The sequence below is a fragment of the Bombina bombina genome, chromosome 6 (assembly GCF_027579735.1).
Source record: "Bombina bombina isolate aBomBom1 chromosome 6, aBomBom1.pri, whole genome shotgun sequence".
In the NCBI taxonomy this organism is placed as follows: Eukaryota; Metazoa; Chordata; class Amphibia; order Anura; family Bombinatoridae; genus Bombina; species Bombina bombina.
The window spans coordinates 477,568,271-477,588,331 of record NC_069504.1 but is presented as its reverse complement, the minus strand read 5'-3'; the positions used below and the strand labels follow the sequence as shown (position 1 = coordinate 477,588,331).

Sequence of the window (20,061 nt, the reverse complement as noted above, 5' to 3'; positions counted from 1 at the left end):
AGCGTTACCCAGGTTCTAAACAAAAAAATGAGCCTGCTCCTAACCTTATATTTTTGCATTTTCAAATAAAGATAGCAAGAGCAAAGAAAAATTGATAATAGTAGTAAATTAGAAAGTTGCTTAAATTTGCATGCTCTATCTGAATCATGAAAAAAAACAAAAACAAATTTGGGTTTAGTATCCCTTTAACTATGGAAGGCTTAGCAAGGTCACCATGTTACCAGATGCAACATTGCATTTCGGCTGCCACTTCAGACAATCTATTCCTCAGACTTTCACTACAAACAGATTATACTTTATAACCAACAGAACATACTTTGTAGCTAGCATCATTTGGTTGTTTCAAAAAGTAATGAGGCCCTTGGGCTGAAGATATTCAAGCATGAATATAGACATGAGAACTACCAAGTGTCCAAAACAAAGATCTATCATGTATTCTTAAAGCCTTATGTGTAAATATATATATATATATATATATATATAGAGCTACAAAGACTAAAACTGAAATGCGCATCGGTGCATTTCAGTTTCATATAGAAGCATTTTTGTTATATACATTTATTAAGAAAAATACTTCTAGGAAAAAGTATTACTATTTCAGAAAAAACATAATTTATGTAAGAACTTACCTGATAAATTCATTTCTTTCATATTAGCAAGAGTCCATGAGCTAGTGACGTATGGGATATACATTCCTACCAGGAGGGGCAAAGTTTCCCAAACCTCAAAATGCCTATAAATACACCCCTCACCACACCCACAATTCAGTTTAACAAATAGCCAAGAAGTGGGGTGATAAAAAAGTGCGAAAGCATATAAAATAAGGAATTGGAATAATTGTGCTTTATACAAAATCATAACCACCACAAAAAAGGGCGGGCCTCATGGACTCTTGCTAATATGAAAGAAATGAATTTATCAGGTAAGTTCTTACATAAATTATGTTTTCTTTCATGTAATTAGCAAGAGTCCATGAGCTAGTGACGTATGGGATAATGATTACCCAAGATGTGGATCTTTCCACACAAGAGTCACTAGAGAGGGAGGGATAAAATAAAGACAGCCAATTCCTGCTGAAAATAATCCACACCCAAAATAAAGTTTAACGAAAAACATAAGCAGAAGATTCAAACTGAAACCGCTGCCTGAAGTACTTTTCTACCAAAAACTGCTTCAGAAGAAGAAAATACATCAAAATGGTAGAATTTAGTAAAAGTATGCAAAGAGGACCAAGTTGCTGCTTTGCAAATCTGATCAACCGAAGCTTCATTCCTAAACGCCCAGGAAGTAGAAACTGACCTAGTAGAATGAGCTGTAATTCTCTGTGGCGGAGTTTTACCCGACTCAACATAGGCAAGATGAATTAAAGATTTCAACCAAGATGCCAAAGAAATGGCAGAAGCTTTCTGGCCTTTTCTAGAACCGGAAAAGATAACAAATAGACTAGAAGTCTTTCGGAAAGATTTAGTAGCTTCAACATAATATTTCAAAGCTCTAACAACATCCAAAGAATGCAACGATTTCTCCTTAGAATTCTTAGGATTAGGACATAATGAAGGAACCACAATTTCTCTACTAATGTTGTTGGAATTCACAACTTTAGGTAAAAATTCAAAAGAAGTTCGCAACACCGCCTTATCCTGATGAAAAATCAGAAAAGGAGACTCACAAGAAAGAGCAGATAATTCAGAAACTCTTCTGGCAGAAGAGATGGCCAAAAGGAACAAAACTTTCCAAGAAAGTAATTTAATGTCCAATGAATGCATAGGTTCAAACGGAGGAGCTTGAAGAGCTCCCAGAACCAAATTCAAACTCCAAGGAGGAGAAATTGACTTAATGACAGGTTTTATACGAACCAAAGCTTGTACAAAACAATGAATATCAGGAAGAATAGCAATCTTTCTGTGAAAAAGAACAGAAAGAGCAGAGATTTGTCCTTTCAAGGAACTTGCGGACAAACCTTTATCTAAACCATCCTGAAGAAACTGTAAAATTCTCGGAATTCTAAAAGAATGCCAAGAAAAATGATGAGAAATACACCAAGAAATATAAGTCTTCCAGACTCTATAATATATCTCTCTAGATACAGATTTACGAGCCTGTAACATAGTATTAATCACAGAGTCAGAGAAACCTCTTTGACGAAGAATCAAGCGTTCAATCTCCATACCTTTAAATTTAAGGATTTCAGATCCTGATGGAAAAAAGGACCTTGCGACAGAAAGTCTGGTCTTAACGGAAGAGTCCACAGCTGGCAAGAGGCCATCCGGACAAGATCCGCATACCAAAACCTGTGAGGCCATGCCGGAGCTACCAGCAGAACAAACGAGCATTCCTTCAGAATCTTGGAGATTACTCTTGGAAGAAGAACTAGAGGCGGAAAGATATAGGCAGGATGATACTTCCAAGGAAGTGATAATGCATCCACTGCCTCCGCCTGAGGCTCCCGGGATCTGGACAGATACCTGGGAAGTTTCTTGTTTAGATGGGACGCCATCAAATCTATTTCTGGAAGTTCCCACATTTGAACGATCTGAAGAAATACCTCTGGGTGAAGAGACCATTCGCCCGGATGCAACGTTTGGCGACTGAGATAATCCGCTTCCCAATTGTCTACACCTGGGATATGAACCGCAGAGATTAGACAGGAGCTGGATTCCGCCCAAACCAAAATTCGAGATACTTCTTTCATAGCCAGAGGACTGTGAGTTCCTCCTTGATGATTGATGTATGCCACAGTTGTGACATTGTCTGTCTGAAAACAAATGAACGATTCTCTCTTCAGAAGAGGCCAAAACTGAAGAGCTCTGAAAATTGCACGGAGTTCCAAAATATTGATCGGTAATCTCACCTCCTGAGATTCCCAAACTCCTTGTGCCGTCAGAGATCCCCACACAGCTCCCCAACCTGTGAGACTTGCATCTGTTGAAATTACAGTCCAGGTCGGAAGCACAAAAGAAGCCCCCTGAATTAAACGATGGTGATCTGTCCACCACGTTAGAGAGTGTCGAACAATCGGTTTTAAAGATATTAATTGAGATATCTTTGTGTAATCCTTGCACCATTGATTCAGCATACAAAGCTGAAGAGGTCGCATGTGAAAACGAGCAAAGGGGATCGCGTCCGATGCAGCAGTCATAAGACCTAGAATTTCCATGCATAAGGCTACCGAAGGGAATGATTGTTACTGAAGGTTTCGACAAGCTGCAATCAGTTTTAGACGTCTCTTGTCTGTTAAAGACAGAGTCATGGACACTGAATCTATTTGGAAACCCAGAAAGGTTACCCTTGTCTGAGGAATCAATGAACTTTTTGGTAAATTGATCCTCCAACCATGATCTTGAAGAAACAACACAAGTCGATTCGTATGAAATTCTGCTAAATGTAAAGACTGAGCAAGTACCAAGATATCGTCCAAATAAGGAAATACCACAATACCCTGTTCTCTGATTACAGACAGAAGGGCACCGAGAACCTTTGTAAAAATTCTTGGAGCTGTAGCTAGGCCAAACGGCAGAGCCACAAACTGGTAATGCTTGTCCAGAAAAGAGAATCTCAGGAACCGATAATGATCTGGATGAATCGGAATATGCAGATATGCATCCTGTAAATCTATTGTGGACATATAATTCCCTTGCTGAACAAAAGGCAAGATAGTCCTTACAGTTACCATCTTGAACGTTGGTATCCTTACATAACGATTCAATATTTTTAGATCCAGAACTGGTCTGAAGGAATTCTCCTTCTTTGGTACAATGAAGAGATTTGAATAAAACCCCATCCCCTGTTCCTGAACTGGAACTGGCATAATTACTCCAGTCAACTCTAGATCTGAAACACAATTCAGAAATGCTTGAGCTTTTACTGGATTTACTGGGACACGGGAAAGAAAAAATCTCTTTGCAGGAGGTCTCATCTTGAAACCAATTCTGTACCCTTCTGAAACAATGTTCTGAATCCAAAGATTGTGAACAGAATTGATAAAAATTTCTTTGAAAAAACGTAACCTGCCCCCTACCAGCTGAGCTGGAATGAGGGCCGCACCTTCATGTGGACTTAGAAGCAGGCTTTGCCTTTCTGGCTGGCTTGGATTTATTCCAGATTGGAGATGGTTTCCAAACTGAAACTGCTCCTGAGGATGAAGGATCAGGCTTTTGTTCTTTGTTGAAACGAAAGGAACGAAAACGATTATTAGCTCTGTTTTTACCCTTAGATTTTTTATCCTGTGGTAAAAAAGTTCCTTTCCCACCAGTAACAGTTGAAATAATAGAATCCAACTGAGAACCAAATAATTTGTTACCCTGGAAAGAAATGGAAAGTAGAATCAGCATTCCAAGTCTTAAGCCATAAAGCTCTTCTAGCTAAAATAGCTAGAGACATAAACATGACATCAACTCTGATAATATCAAAGATGGCATCACAGATAAAATTATTAGCATGCTGAAGAAGAATAATAATATCATGAGAATCATGATGTGTTACTTGTTGCGCTAAAGTTTCCAACCAAAAAGTTGAAGCTGCAGCAACATCAGCCAAAGATATAGCAGGTCTAAGAAGATTACCTGAACACAGATAAGCTTTTCTTAGAAAGGATTCAATTTTCCTATCTAAAGGATCCTTAAACGAAGTACCATCTGACGTAGGAATAGTAGTACGTTTAGCAAGGGTAGAAATAGCCCCATCAACTTTAGGGATTTTGTCCCAAAATTCTAATCTGTCAGACGGCACAGGATATAATTGCTTAAAACGTTTAGAAGGAGTAAATGAATTACCCAATTTATCCCATTCTTTGGAAATTACTGCAGAAATAGAATTAGGAACAGGAAAAACTTCTGGAATAACCACAGGAGATTTAAATACCTTATCCAAACGTTTAGAATTAGTATCAAGAGGACCAGAATCCTCTATTTCTAAAGCAATTAGAACTTCTTTAAGTAAAGAACGAATAAATTCCATTTTAAATAAATATGAAGAATTATCCGCATCAACCTCTGAGACAGAATCCTCTGAACCAGAAGAGTCATCAGAATCAGAATGATGATGTTCATTTAAAAATTCATCTGTAGGGAGAGAAGTTTTAAAAGATTTTTTACGTTTACTAGAAGGAGAAATAACAGACATAGCCTTCTTTATGGATTCAGAAACAAAATCTCTTATGTTATCAGGAACATTCTGCACCTTAGATGTTGAAGGAACTGCAACAGGCAATGGTACTTTACTAAAGGAAATATTATCTGCATTAACAAGTTTGTCATGACAATCAATACAAACAACAGCTGGAGGAATAGCTACCAAAAGTTTACAGCAGATACACTTAGCTTTGGTAGATCCAGCACTAGACAGCGATTTTCCTGTAGTATCTTCTGACTCAGATGCAACGTGAGACATCTTGCAATATGTAAGAGAAAAAAACAACAACATATAAAGCAAAATTGATCAAATTCCTTAAATGACAGTTTCAGGAATGGGAAAAAATGCCAAAGAACAAGCTTCTAGCAACCAGAAGCAATGAAAAATGAGACTTAAATAATGTGGAGACAAAAGCGACGCCCATATTTTTTAGCGCCAAATAAGACGCCCACATTATTTGGCGCCTAAATGCTTTTGGCGCCAAAAATGACGCCACATCCGGAACGCCGACATTTTTGGCGCAAAATAACGTCAAAAAATGACGCAACTTCCGGCGACACGTATGACGCCGGAAACGGAAAGAATTTTTGCGCCAAAAAAGTCTGCGCCAAGAATGACGCAATAAAATGAAGCATTTTCAGCCCCCGCGAGCCTAACAGCCCACAGGGAAAAAGAGTCAAATTTTTTGAAGGTAAGAAAAAATGATTAAATCAAATGCATTATCCCAAATATGAAACTGACTGTCTGAAAAATAAGGAAAGTTGAACATTCTGAGTCAAGGCAAATAAATGTTTGAATACATATATTTAGAACTTTATAAACAAAGTGCCCAACCATAGCTTAGAGTGTCACAGAAAATAAGATTTACTTACCCCAGGACACTCATCTACATGTTTGTAGAAAGCCAAACCAGTACTGAAACGAGAATCAGCAGAGGTAATGGTATATATAAGAGTATATCGTCGATCTGAAAAGGGAGGTAAGAGATGAATCTCTACGACTGATAACAGAGAACCTATGAAATAGACCCCGTAGAAGGAGATCACTGCATTCAAATAGGCAATACTCTCCTCACATCCCTCTGACATTCACTGCACGCTGAGAGGAAAACCGGGCTCCAACTTGCTGCGGAGCGCATATCAACGTAGAATCTAGCACAAACTTACTTCACCACCTCCATCGGAGGCAAAGTTTGTAAAACTGAATTGTGGGTGTGGTGAGGGGTGTATTTATAGGCATTTTGAGGTTTGGGAAACTTTGCCCCTCCTGGTAGGAATGTACATCCCATACGTCACTAGCTCATGGACTCTTGCTAATTACATGAAAGAAATATGCACTTTTGCTACATGCGATTTGAGCATCAGGATTCAAATATCATGCCTACTCAGAGAGCTCTTGTTTGTGTTTATTAGATCACTAAAGACTTCATTTGTGTCATACAAGCCACTGCTGATTCTCTGTGAAGCTATGGTGTTTGAATGCTGGTGCACACTCACTGCATATGCCGCTGAAACAGCAAAATACATTTTTTACTAGAAGCATTTTTGCATGTGAGTCATGAAATTTTAATTTTTTACTTCCATGTCCCTGTAGATCAAGGGCAGTGGTTTAAAAAATTAGATTGGCACAGGTATATCAACAGTTCATAAGAAGTCAATTATAACATTTAGTGTAAAATGCGTTAGTGCTTCATAAAGAAATAATGGGATGCAGAATTATTTGTGTGCTGTTTATATATAAACACAGCAGTCATTGGTACTTGCAGGTACCCCAGTATTTATTAGATAAACTGTACAGCAGACTAAGTGCCCGGTGTAGGCACAAAACGCATCAGGTGATCAACTGTGTCACGCTCCCGTGTTGTTCTAATAAAGGACTTTAATCTTAAGTGCTTTCTGAGTGTGGGCCTTTTTCTTTCCTCATTTTGTACAGCAGTATACACTAAGTATTACTCTGAATAGGGTGCAAACCCATGTAGAAACAGACAGAAGTTGGGGCGGTACGCAAGGACATGTACAGTATGTATTCTCACATAACATCTGAAAGGTATAGAACATTTTTATACTAAAATGTGTGATAGAAAATATGGAGATTACTTTTCCTTTAATCCAAGAATTAGTGGTTTGTGTGTAACTTTTTATAATCATTTTGGTGGACTGATGATCTAGCATATAATCAAATTGTGCATATAATGAAATAATAGAGCATTTGTGCACACAAGGGAAGACACGCTATTGGATATTACATTATTTTATTACATGTAAACTTAATAAGATGTAGCAAAATACAGGTGACAGCAAGTGACAAATGTCACATAATATGATATCAGCAATAGCCACAAATTAGGCCCTTATAACACAATTGCATTTACCATGTAACTTTCAACAGAACTGATACAGAAAAAAAAATAATAAAAAAAAAAAAATTAAATCCACCTACAAGACACAAACGGCTGCAAATAGTGATAAATTGTTACTGAACTGACCAATTATAACAACCTGAATGTAACATTATACTGCAATAAATCTGACAGAGCAATGCTACACAATCATTTGCAACCACCCTGACAGTAAATACAAGGAGAAAATTCACAGTGATTAAATGATAATGATTAAACTTTAAAAGAAAAGTATATCATAAAAATGCAGTGATGGATACAATTGAACAGCAAAATCCAGCATTTTGAAATATAACAAAAAATAGTCATCTTTACAGGTCCTGAACCCCCCCTCCCCACTGATTTTCATTAAAGGGACACTGTACCCAAATTTTTTCTTTTGCGATTCAGATAGAGTATGCAATTTTAAGCAACTTTCTAATTTACTCCTATTAGCAAATGTTCTTCATTCTCTTGGTTTATTTATTTGAAAAGCAAGAATGTAAGTTTAGATGCTGGACCATTTTGGTGAACAACCTGGGTTGTTCTTGCCGATTGGTGGATAAATTCATCCACCAATAAACAAGTGCTGTCCAAGGTTCTGGGCTTTCTTTTTCCAATAAAGATAGCAAGAGAACAAAGAAAAATTGATAATAGGAGTAAATTAGAAAGTTGCTTAAAATTGCATGCTCTATCTGAATCATAAAAGAAAAAAATTGAGTTCAGTGTCCCTTTAATAGTGCTTGGCAGTTTTAGCAGAATAATGCAGCTTAGGGTCAAATCTATTCACAATGTGATGCAGGATCCTGTAATGAAGGTTAACACAACCTTTAGAATCACCTAAAAAACTTTAAAAGGAAATCTCTTTCATTTAACACTTGTGCTGTAAATCCTCTCTAGCTTTCTAGGGGTTAACTGAAATTCACAGTAGTAAAGTTGCTTACATTTCTGTGGTGCACTGACAAGGTAGCACCCACAATGTCACTTGTGACAACATGGCATTGATTACACTTTAAAACAGTGACTGTCATTTGCTGTGTTATTGTAGACCAACATCCAGCAGGGAAACCCCTGGCTGATAGACAAGGATGTGTGTATTGCAAAGCAATGCCCTCCTTGGCAGCTAAGAGAGTTAATGTGATAAACTTATACAATGTACGTTGCTATTTACTTTGCAGACCCAGTCACATGAAATACGTGGCATTTCCTTCAGAGAGCTGTTTAATATAGTTAAATAATGTGCAGCCAAATTGAAAAGTGGATTCTCATGCACCATGATACTACCCCACTGAGGATGAGTGACAGCTATAAATAAAAGCTCTGGTGGCTAAGTGAAATAGAGGCAGAGTTTGTAACATTGTGCTCTTGTGTAGGGGACAGAGGATGATACCACAAACAAGAGAACAGTCAGATAGGTTAAACAGGTTTGCAGAAACAGAAATCCATGACCCGTATTTGTCTACACAATTCAGAAAAAAGATTATACATAATAGGGATTAAAGGGATATCCATAGATTAATATGAGAAATGTAGAGTAAATTTTCAGTTCACTAAATATGGAATAATATGGCAGCTACCCACATATACTTATTGTTGCTTTATTTTTATTTTTTTTAAAAGGGGACATTAAACAAACTGTAAACCCAAATAAAATAAATTGTGCACTACAATATAAATTATTATTGCTTCTGATTTGATGTAAAACTGAAAACAGTTCCCGCTTCATAATGTCTCTAAAGTAAATAATTGTATCTGACCTTGCAACATTCTACACATCGAAGGAAAATGTTTTGCACCAGGCTTTACAACGTGTGCATCCCTGAACTGCTCTAGATTTAACACATTTTGTAAACTGGGCTAACAAAATGTCTGTGTAATTTTTTGATGCAGATCTTAGGGGACATATGTCATGACTGTTTGCATAATCCCTGCTCGCCACCACTGACTCTCTTTGCAGGCGTAGTGTTTAAATGGTGGTGCACATGTGTCTATGCGCCAGTGTATAGTATTATCTATCCCTGGAACAGTGATCGCTTTTACTGGAATATTTGCTCGCTAATGAATATGCACTGCAAAAATGATTCTATCCATAAATGAAATGCAATCAAACATTTCAACTGATTATTATCTCCCTTCAATTACTGATAAAATATGGGCATATATAAAACTGTGTTAATACCCCCTTAAATACAAAGTAAATGAAATTTGTTCTAAAACCAGATCCTGATGACCAGGCGTGAATATTAACCATTTCACTGTCACATTAAAAGATAGTTTCTATAATACTGCTTTATGTAACATCAATGTTATCAGAGTATAGCATAGAGCGTAATACATCAATACACAAAAAAGTATAACTTAAGTTTTTAAACGTAAAAGAAAAAATACAAAAGTGTACTTATACAAAGTACATGATGAAAAAAAAAGATGTAGAAAATATATATATATATAAAAAGAATGGAATAATGATAACTACAGGTCCACAGCTCTAGGAATAGTTTAAGTGCTTTTATAGACTTAAAATAGATTTGTTTTTAAAGTGCTTAATAAAAAATAAAATTGTAAGAGCTTTTTGTGGAACGTTCACAATATGCATTTGGATTGTGTTTTTACTTTTACTAGATGCGATTTTACTACAATCTAAAGACACCTTCACACCTAGATTCTGTCCTGAACAATGAACATATTAAAAGGATTTCCACAGCACTGTTAAAAATAGAGTGAACTTTAAGACTTTTACTGAAACAAAACTGATATCTTAAGGCATTGGCTTGTTGAATGAGCCTGGTATTGTATCCAATTAGTTAGATTTCTTAGTTCTTTTTTCCCCCAGCATAAATGTTTAATTTTTACAAACACGCCCAGCGTTTTTAAGAGTCTTCTGGATTTTTCTGCAGCACAAAATGCGTGAGGCACTTCTGAACGTCAACGTTCTTTAGTTGTCCTCTTCATCATCACTGATAAGGTCCCGCCTCTCTGGGTTGGTCTCTCGTCCCCGTATAAAGTCTTCACGGATGGCCTCTAGCTCAGAGAGCTCAAGCCGAACCTTTTCCAGGTGGTATGCTCGTCGATTGCGAATTTGGCGCAAGGGAAATGGATTCATGTCCACAAAGGCTATATTACTGAGCTTCCTGATATTAAAAAAAACAAACAAAAAAACAACAAAAACTTTATTTAGAATTCATACAGGAGGTCATACATATATTTTAACATTGTATTCTAATACAATTACTTGCTTCATTCTTTTGGTATCATTTGTTGAAGCTGCTGCAATGCACAACTGGGAATGAGGGTGAGCCACTGACAAAAGGCATATATGTGCAGCCACCAATCAACAGCTAGCTTCCAGTAGTGCATTCCTGCTCCTAAGACTACCTAAGTATGTTTTTCAACAAAGGATACAGAGAAGACAACAAATTAGATAACTAAAGTAAACTGGAGTTGTTTAAAACTGCATGCTCTATATGAAAGTTTAATTTTGACTTTAGTTTCCCTTTAAAGGGACACTAAACCCCCAAAAAATCTTTCATGATTTAGGTAGAGCATGCAATTTTAAACATTATTCCAACTAACTTCTATTATCTATTTTACTTCATTATTTAGATATCCTTTGTTGAAGAAATAGCAATTCACATGGGTGAGCCAATCACATGAGGACTCTATGTGCAGCAACCAATCAGCAGCTACTGGGCCTATCTAGATACGCTTTTCAGCAAAGTATATCAAGAGAATGAAGCAAATTAGATAATAGAAGTAAATTAGAAAGTTGTTTAAAATTGCATGCTCTTTCTAAATCATGAAAGAAAAAAAAAATAGGATTTCATGTCCCTTTAAGTCTCTGTCTTTATTCACTGTAGCTTTATAGACCAGGCAGAGTAAAAATGCAATTAACATTGTAATATATAGAAACAAACCTAAGTGTACTGTACTATAGATGTGAAAGTCGTTTACAGCTGGATAGTACCATAAATATTTATGTCTTACAAATGATTTTGACCCCGAGTTAGAGCTGCCACGTAAATTAGCAAAACTGTTAAAATTAGCGAATGAGAGGAAAATCTAGGTAAACACACAAAAAGTATAAAATATGAACATCACAGGCTCTTCAAGGGAGGGGCGTTTGCTTCAATGAAGGACTGTGAAACTTCTTGCAAAGAATATATGGCCAAAGTGAAAATAACGTGGTGGCTTATTTATTTGATATAAGTGGGGCATTTAACATCTCTTGATTTTCTTGTAAAAATTGTGTTTTGTCCCACATTCTCGCAAAAACTGCTTAAAGGGACACTGAACCCAATTTTTTTTTTTTTAGCGTGATTCAGATAGAGCATGCAATTTTAAGCAACTTTCTAATTTATTACTATTATCATTTCTCCTTCATTCTCTTGGTATCTTTATTTTAAAAAGAAGGCATCTAAGCTAAGTAGCCAGCACATTTTTGGTTCAGAACTATGGACAGCACTTTTTTTTATTGGTGCTGTCCAATCAGCAAGGACAACCCAGGTTGTTCACCAAAAATGGGCCGGCATCTAAACTTACATTCTTGCTTTTCAAATAAAGATACCAAGAGAATGAAGAAAATTTGAGAATAGGAGTAAATTAGAAAATTGCTTAAAATTGCCTGCTCTATCTGAATCACGAAAGAAAAAAATTGGGTTCAGTGTCCCTTTAAAGGGACAGTCTACACCAGAATATTTTTTTTTTTAAAAGATAGATAATCCCTTTATTACCCATTCCCTAGTTTTGCATAACCAACACAGTTATATTAATACACTTTTCACCTCTGTGATTACCTTGTATCTAAGCCTCTGCAAACTGTCCCCTTATTTCAGTTCTTTTGACAGACATCCATTTTAGCCAATCAGTGCTGGCTCCTAGGAACTCCACATGCATGAGCACACTGTTATCTATATGAATCACATGGACTAACACCCTCTAGTGGTGAAAAACTGTCAAAATGCCCTGAGATAAGAGGTGGCCTTCAAGGGCTTAGAAATTAGCATATGAACCTCCTAGGTTTAACTTTCAACTAAGAATACCAAGAGAACAAAGCAAAATTGGTAATAGAAGTAAATTGAAAAATTGTTTAAAATGACATGCCCTATCTGAATAATGAAACTTTGTTTTAGACTAGTCTGTCCCTTTAAGGGGTTTTAAAGGGAAAGGCAAAGTAGGAAGCAACATCAGCAATTTCCAGTGACAAACTGAACATTCAGCACAATATTTTCCGGCTTGTGACAAGTAATGCCGAACACATATCCCACTGTGACGTAGTCTATAAAATCTGGCACTAAGAAAAAGGGCTCTCATTTCTGGCACTTTCAGCTGAAACAATGGCTTAAAACTGTGTCAAACAGTAAAATATCTGCATGTGAAGTTCCTTTTTGTTCCCTAAATGTTTCTAATCTGAAGCCAGTATTGACGACTACAGTCCAATTAAGAGCAATGAAATCCATAACTCAACAGAAATGACTAAACAATGAGCCTATTCTTTATTCATTTGCTGCAAATGAGAGGCACTTGTTTTGTTAGGCTTGAAGCCTAGGTTATGAAGTCTTAGGTTCCACCAAAGACATAGGTGCAGAAAGTGCCGGGGCACACCTACCGCAGGGATGGGCTACCAACATTAATCAAAGCAGCCCCAGGACCCTTTATTTTTTAACCCTTACATTGGATCAAGTGTTTATATCCAATGTGTATATGGGAGATATTACAGGGACAATGTAATCTAAAATGTTCTCTCCTTTAATGTGTTAATAAGCTATTTTACTAGCTGGAGTGCATTTAATGGTTTGACCCTTCACCTTTATTTTGTGAATTGAAATAGCAGCGTTTGCCTTTAGAAACCATCATCCATACTGAAAATGTGAGTAACAAATATGTCTTCTGTAGAAAAGCTTTACAAACAGGAGACAATAGCACTAATTAATCTCCAAGTGGGGGACAGGAGATAGAAAGATGTTTATGTATCTGAAACAGCTAGTTGTGCTCACTAATCGCCACAGCCATAATTAAATACCTAACTATTGTGTTTTTATAGATATATAACATAAGCAGGTTTACATGCAGGCTCAGTCAATCGTTAAGGGACACTGAACCCAATTTTTTTCTTTTGTGATTCAGATAGAGCATGCAATTTTAAGCAACTTTCTAATTTACTCCTTTTATCAAATTTTCTTAATTCTCTTGCTATGTTTATTTGAAAAGCAAGAATGTCAGTTTAGATGCCGGCCCATTTTTGGTGAACAACCTGGGTTGTCCTTGCTGATTGGACAGCACTAATAAACAAGTGCTGTCTATGGTTCTGAACCCAAAAAATTGCTGGCTCCTTAGCTTAGATGCCTTATTTTTCAAATAAAGATAGAAAGAGAAAGAAGAAAACTTGATAATAGGAGTAAATCAGAAAGTTGCTTAAAATTGTATGCTCTATGTGAATCAGGAAAGAAAAAAATTGGGTTCAGTGTCCCTTTATGGGCATGCCCTTGAGAACCAGAGGTGATGACTAGTGAGCACAACCAGCTAGTTAAAATACAATAATAAATATGAAGCAACAATTTCCCATATATTTCATTCTCTGCAGTAGGTATAGCAAGACATTAGGAATATATTGAAGGGACAATTTACCCAATTTTTTTATCCCCTTTAATTTGTTACCAATGAACCATTTTACCTGACTGAGTGTATTAAATTGTTTACAAGTAGCTCATTTGCCCTTATTTTTGGCACTTAGAAATAGCGAATTTATCCTGTGGTATCCCCACCTATACTGAAAGTTTCTATACTTAAAGTATAGACTTTTGACAAGCTATACAGCCAGCAAAATAAAGTACACTCCCAGTGGGGTGTAGGATAGATAAGCAATAAAATGTTAATATTCCATCGTTCTCTCTAAGCCTATTGGGCTTTGGTATTGAGATATATATAAAATAAGGAAGCATGTGTGATACAGAAAGAGATAACCCAAAACTTGCTATTTCATATACACAAATAAACCCAAAGAAGCAATTTATCATACATTTTATTCTCGATAGCTGGTATAACAAGTCATTGGAACTATATTAAAGGAAAAACTAAATCTATGCTTACCTGATAAATTACTTTCTTTTACGATATGACGAGTCCACGGATTTCATCCTTACTTGTGGGATATTAACCTCCTGCTAACAGGAAGTGGCAAAGAGCACCACAGCAGAGCTGTATATATAGCCCCTCCCCTTCCCCTCCACCCTCAGTCATTTGGCCGAAGGTTATAGGAAGAGAAAAGGAAAGGCTAAAAAGGTGCAGAGGTGACTGAAGTTTTCAAAAAATAAAATAAACCTGTCTTAAAATAACAGGGAGGGCCGTGGACTCGTCATATTGTAAATGAAAGTAATTTATCAGGTAAGCATAAATTTAGTTTTCTTTTACAAAGATATGACAAGTCCACGGATTTCATCCTTACTTGTGGGAAACCAATACCAAAGCAATAGGACACGGATGAAATGGAGGGACAAGACAGGAACCTAAACGGAAGGTAGCCTCAGAAGAAGCAAAAGTATCAAATTTGGAAAATTTGGAAAAATTGTGAAGGGACGACCAAGTCGCAGCCTTACAAATCTGTTCCACAGATGCATCGTTTTTTAAAGCCCATGTGGAAGCCACAGCCCTAGTAGAATGAGCCGTAATTCTTTCAGGAGGCTGCTGTCCAGCAGTCTCATATGCCAGGCGGATGATACTTCTCAGCCAAAAAGAAAGAGAGGTAGCTGTAGCTTTCTGACCCCTATGCTTTCCAGAATAAACAATGAATAATGAAGATTATTGACAGAAATCCTTAGTTGCCTGTAAGTAAAACTTTAAGGCACGGACCATGTCCAAGTTATGTAATAGACGCTCCTTCTTAGAAGAAGGATTAGGACACAAGGAAGGAACAACAATTTCCTGATTAATATTCTTATTCGAAACAACCTTAGGAAGGAACACAGGTTTGGTACGTAAAACCACCTTAGCAGAATGAAATATGAGATAAGGCAAATCACACTGTAATGCTGAAAGCTCAGAAACTCTTCGAGCAGAATAGCAACCAAAAACAGAACTTTCCAAGATAATAGTTTAATATCTATGGAATGCAAAGGTTCAAACCGAACCCCTTGCAGAACTCGAAGAACTAAATTCAAACTCCAGGGAGGAGTAATAGGTCTAAATACAGGCTTAATTCTAGATAGAGCCTGACAAAAAGACTGAACATCTGATACATTTGCCAAACGTTTGTGAAACAGAATTGACAAAGCTGAAATTTGTCCCTTTAAGGAACTTGCTGATAACCCTTTCTCCAATCCTTCTTGGAGAAAAGGCAAAATCCTAGGAATACTAACTTTACTCCATGAGTAACCCTTGGATTCACACCAATAAAGATATTTACGCCATATCTTATGATAGATCTTTCTAGGATGATAACTGAATCAGAGAATCCTCACTTCGATAAAATCAAGCGTTCAATCTCCACGCAGTCAGTTGCAGAGAAATTAGATTTGGATGTTGGAAAGGACCTTGAATGAGAAGGTCCTGTCTCAACGGAATTTTCCAAGGTGGCAGAGAGGACATGTCCACTAGATCCGCATACCAAGTCCTGCGTGGCCACGCAGGCGCTATCAGGATCACTGAAGCTCTCTCTTGTTTGATTCGAGCAATCACGCGTGGGAGGAGAGGAAACGGCGGAAACACATAAGTTAGGCTGAACAACCAATGTAACGGCCAAGGCATCTATCAGTTCGGCCTGAGGATCCCTTGACCGGGATCCGTATATTGGAAGCTTGGCATTCTGACGAGAGGCCATCAAATCCAATTCCGGTCTGCCCCATCTGAGAATCAATGAGGCAAATACCTCCAGGTGAAGTTCCCACTCCCCCGGATGAAAAGACTGTCGACTTAGAAAATCTGCTTCCCAGTTCTCTACCCCTGGGATGTAGATCGCTGACAGATGACAAGAGTGGGCCTCTGCCCAACTGATTATCTTGGATACTTCTATCATCACTAAGGAACTCCTTGTTCCCCCCTGATGATTGACATATGCCACAGTCGTTATGTTGTCCGACTGGAATCTGATGAATTTGGCCGAAGCCAACTGAGGCCACGCCTGAAGAGCATTGAATATTGCTCTCAGTTCCAGAATATTGATTGGAAGTAGAGACTCCACCTGAGTCCAAACACCCTGAGCCTTCAGGGAGTTCCAAACTGCACCCAAGCCCAGAAGGCTGGCATCTGTTGTCACTATCACCCACGAGGGTCTAACAAGTACCCTGGGACAGATGATCTGGCGACAACCACCAAAGAAGAGAGTTTCTGGTCTCTTGATCCAGAATTATCTTTGGAGATAAATCCGCATAATCCACATTCCACTGACCGAGCATGCACAGTTGCAGTGGCCTGAGATGAAAGCGAGCAAACGGAATGATGTCCATTGCCGCTACCATTAATCCGATTACCTCCATACACTGAGTCACTGATGGCCGAGGAATGGACAGAAGTGCTCGGCAAGCATTCAAAATCTTTGATTTTCTGACCTCCGTCAGAAATACTTTCATGGCTACCGAATCTATCAGAGTTCCCAAGAAAGGAACCCTTGTCTGTGGAACAAGTGAACTCTTCTCTATGTTCACCTTCCAGCCGTAAGTTCTCAGAAAAGACAACACTGTGTCCGTGTGAGATTTTGTCAGATGATATGTTGATGCCTGAATCAGAATATCATCCAGATAAGGTGCCACCGCTATCCCTTGCGGTCTGAGAACCGCTAAAAGAGACCCTAGAACCTTTGTGAAGATTCTGGGTGCTGTGGCCAACCCGAAAGAAAGAGCCACGAACTGATAATGTTTGTCCAAGAAGGCAAAACTTAGAAACCGATGATGATCTTTGTGGATTGGAATATGAAGGTAAGCATCCTTCAAATCCACGGTAGTCATATATTGACCCTCCTGGATCATTGGCAAAATCGTTCGAATTGTCTCCATCTTGAATGATGGAAATTTGTTTAGACACTTGAGGTCCAAAATGGGTCTGAACGTTCCCTCTTTTCTGGGGACCACAAATAGGTTTGAGTAAAACCCCTGTCCCTGTTTCAATTTTGGAACAGGACAGATTACTCCCATAGTAAAAAGGTCTTTTATACAGCGTAAGAACGCCTCTCTCTTTATCTGGTTTACAGATAATTTCCAATTGATAACCGTGGGTCACTATTTCTAGTGCCCAGGAATCCTGAACATCTCTTGCCCAAGCCTGAGCAAAGAAAGAAAGTCTGGCCCCTACTAGATCTGGTCCCGGATCGAAGGCCACCCCTTCATGCTGCTTTGTGGAAGAAGAAGAAGCAGGGGGTCCTCCTTTAAAGTTCTGAAAGAAACAAAAATTATTCTGTTTACCCCTCATTTTAACCGACCTATCCTGAGGTAGGGCATGGCCCTTACCTCCTGTAATATCAGAAATGATCTCCTTCAATTCTGGCCCAAAAAGGGTCTTACCTTTAAAGGGAATAGCTAAAAGCTTATGTTTTGATGACACATCAGCAGACCAAGATTTGAGCCACAATGCTCTACGTGCTAAAATAGCAAATCCTGCATTTTTTGCCGCTACTTAGCAATTTGAAAAGCGGCATCAGTAATAAAAGAATTAGCTAGCTTAAGAGCCTTATTCTATCTAGAATGTCATCTAATGGAGGCTCAACCTTAAGAGACTCTTCTAGAGCCTCAAACCAAAAAGCTGCTGCAGTAGTTACTGGAACAATGCAAGCCGTAGGTTGTAAAAGAAATCCCTTATTAACAAATAATTTCTTTAATAGACCCTCTAATTTCTTATCCATAGGATCCTTGAAAGCACAAATATCCTCAATGGGTATAGTAGTACGCTTAGCTAGGGAAGATATAGCTCCCTCTACCTTGGGACTGTTTGCCATGAGTCCCGAATGGTATCTGATATAGGAAACATTTTCTTAAAATTAGGAGAGGGAGAAAACGGTATACCTGGTCTATCCCATTCCTTACTAATAATTTCTGAAATTCTCTTAGGAACCGGAAAAACATCAGTGTAAGTAGGAACTTCCAAATATTTATCCATTTTACACAATTTCTCTGGAGGAATCACAATAGGATCACAATCATCCAGAGTTCGCTAAAACCTCCCTAAGCAACAGGCGGAGGTGTTCAAGCTTAAATTTAAATGACATAGCATCCGAATCTGTCTGAGGCAAAACATTCCCATGAATCAGAAATTTCACCCTCAGACAGTAATTCCCTGATCCCCAACTCAGAGCACTGTGAGGGAACATCGGAAATAGCTAATAAAGCATCAGAGGATTCAGTATTTACATTAATACTTGACCTACTGCGTTTACCCTGCAACACTGGTAATTTAGACAATACCTCTGTAAGGGTAGTTGACATAACTGCAGCCATCTCCTGCAGAGTAAAGGAATTAGACGCACTAGCCGTCGCTTGTGTGGGCATAAAAGGTTGTGACACTTGGGGAGAATTGGATGGCATATCCTGATTCTCTTCAGACTGAGAATCATCCCTAGGCACACTTACTTTATTTAAAATATGCTTTTTACATTGTAAAGCTCTTTCAGTACAAAAGTTACACAATGTTAGAGGGGGTTGCACAATAGCTTCTAAACACATAGAACAATGAGAAACCTCAATGTCAGACATGTTGAACAGACTAGTAATACCACAAAAGTCGTTTAAACACTTATTTATAGCATAAAATAAACATTAGAAAAAACGTGTACTGTGCCTTTAAGAAAAGAAAAAGTGAACAATTTTTCCAAAATGCACAAAAAACGTTAAATTATTCCCAAATTTAACTTAATATCGTTGGTTAATCCAAAAAGGGCAGAAATAAGGCTTTAGAAGTACTTATATCAACATGTAGTCAAAAGATAGATAAAAATACACTCTGCACCTCGCCACAGCTCTGCTGTGGCGCCTACCTGCCCCCAGGGTACTTCGAATCAAGTTTCCAACCCTTCAGACCAGCTACACAGTCCAGGAGCCAACGAGTTACTGTTTGCTGCTGCTAAGCCTGAAGAAATTGCGCCAAAATAGGCTCTGCCCCTTAAGGTCAAAAGTCAGAGTAGGCCCAAACAACACCACATGGAAATGCAGTTTTGCACTAAAGTAAAAATACACACACAATATAACCCTCAAGCATAAAACCAATACGTTTTAAGTGCCAAAAATAAAAAACATAAAACATCGTTTTTTATATTGTCTCCCATGTCACATAATGCTCAAATATCAACTAATGATAAATATAAAATAGGGACTCCAGTAACACCCCTCTTATTAAAATAGGTTTTACTGCTTACCCCATTCCCATACAGGGAAATAATGCCAGCCAGTTCTGATACACCAAGTCTCCTCAGAAAAAAAGGCTGCACATACCTTAATGATGCTTGTAGCATGAAACCGGTCTCCACACTGAAGATGTCTCATGGTTACCTTCAGAAGTCTTGTGGGAACCAGCGTGGATCTTAGTTACAAATGCTAAGATCATCAAACCTCAGGGCAGAAATCTTCTTCCATATCCCC

At 37.9% G+C, this 20,061-nt stretch overlaps 1 protein-coding gene across 2 annotated transcripts in view; it reads right to left on the bottom strand.

Annotated features, from left to right (window-relative positions):
• Positions 1 to 7,364: 7,364 nt before the first annotated feature.
• TBC1D2B (TBC1 domain family member 2B) overlaps positions 7,365 to 20,061 on the bottom strand; it is a 438,274-nt gene continuing 425,577 nt past the window's right edge. For both annotated transcript variants that reach the window (XM_053717278.1, XM_053717279.1), the window contains exon 13: positions 7,365 to 10,638. In XM_053717278.1, coding sequence (XP_053573253.1) covers positions 10,443 to 10,638 — 196 coding nt within the window. In that variant the 3' untranslated portion in view covers positions 7,365 to 10,442. The remainder of the gene's footprint in view (positions 10,639 to 20,061) is intronic.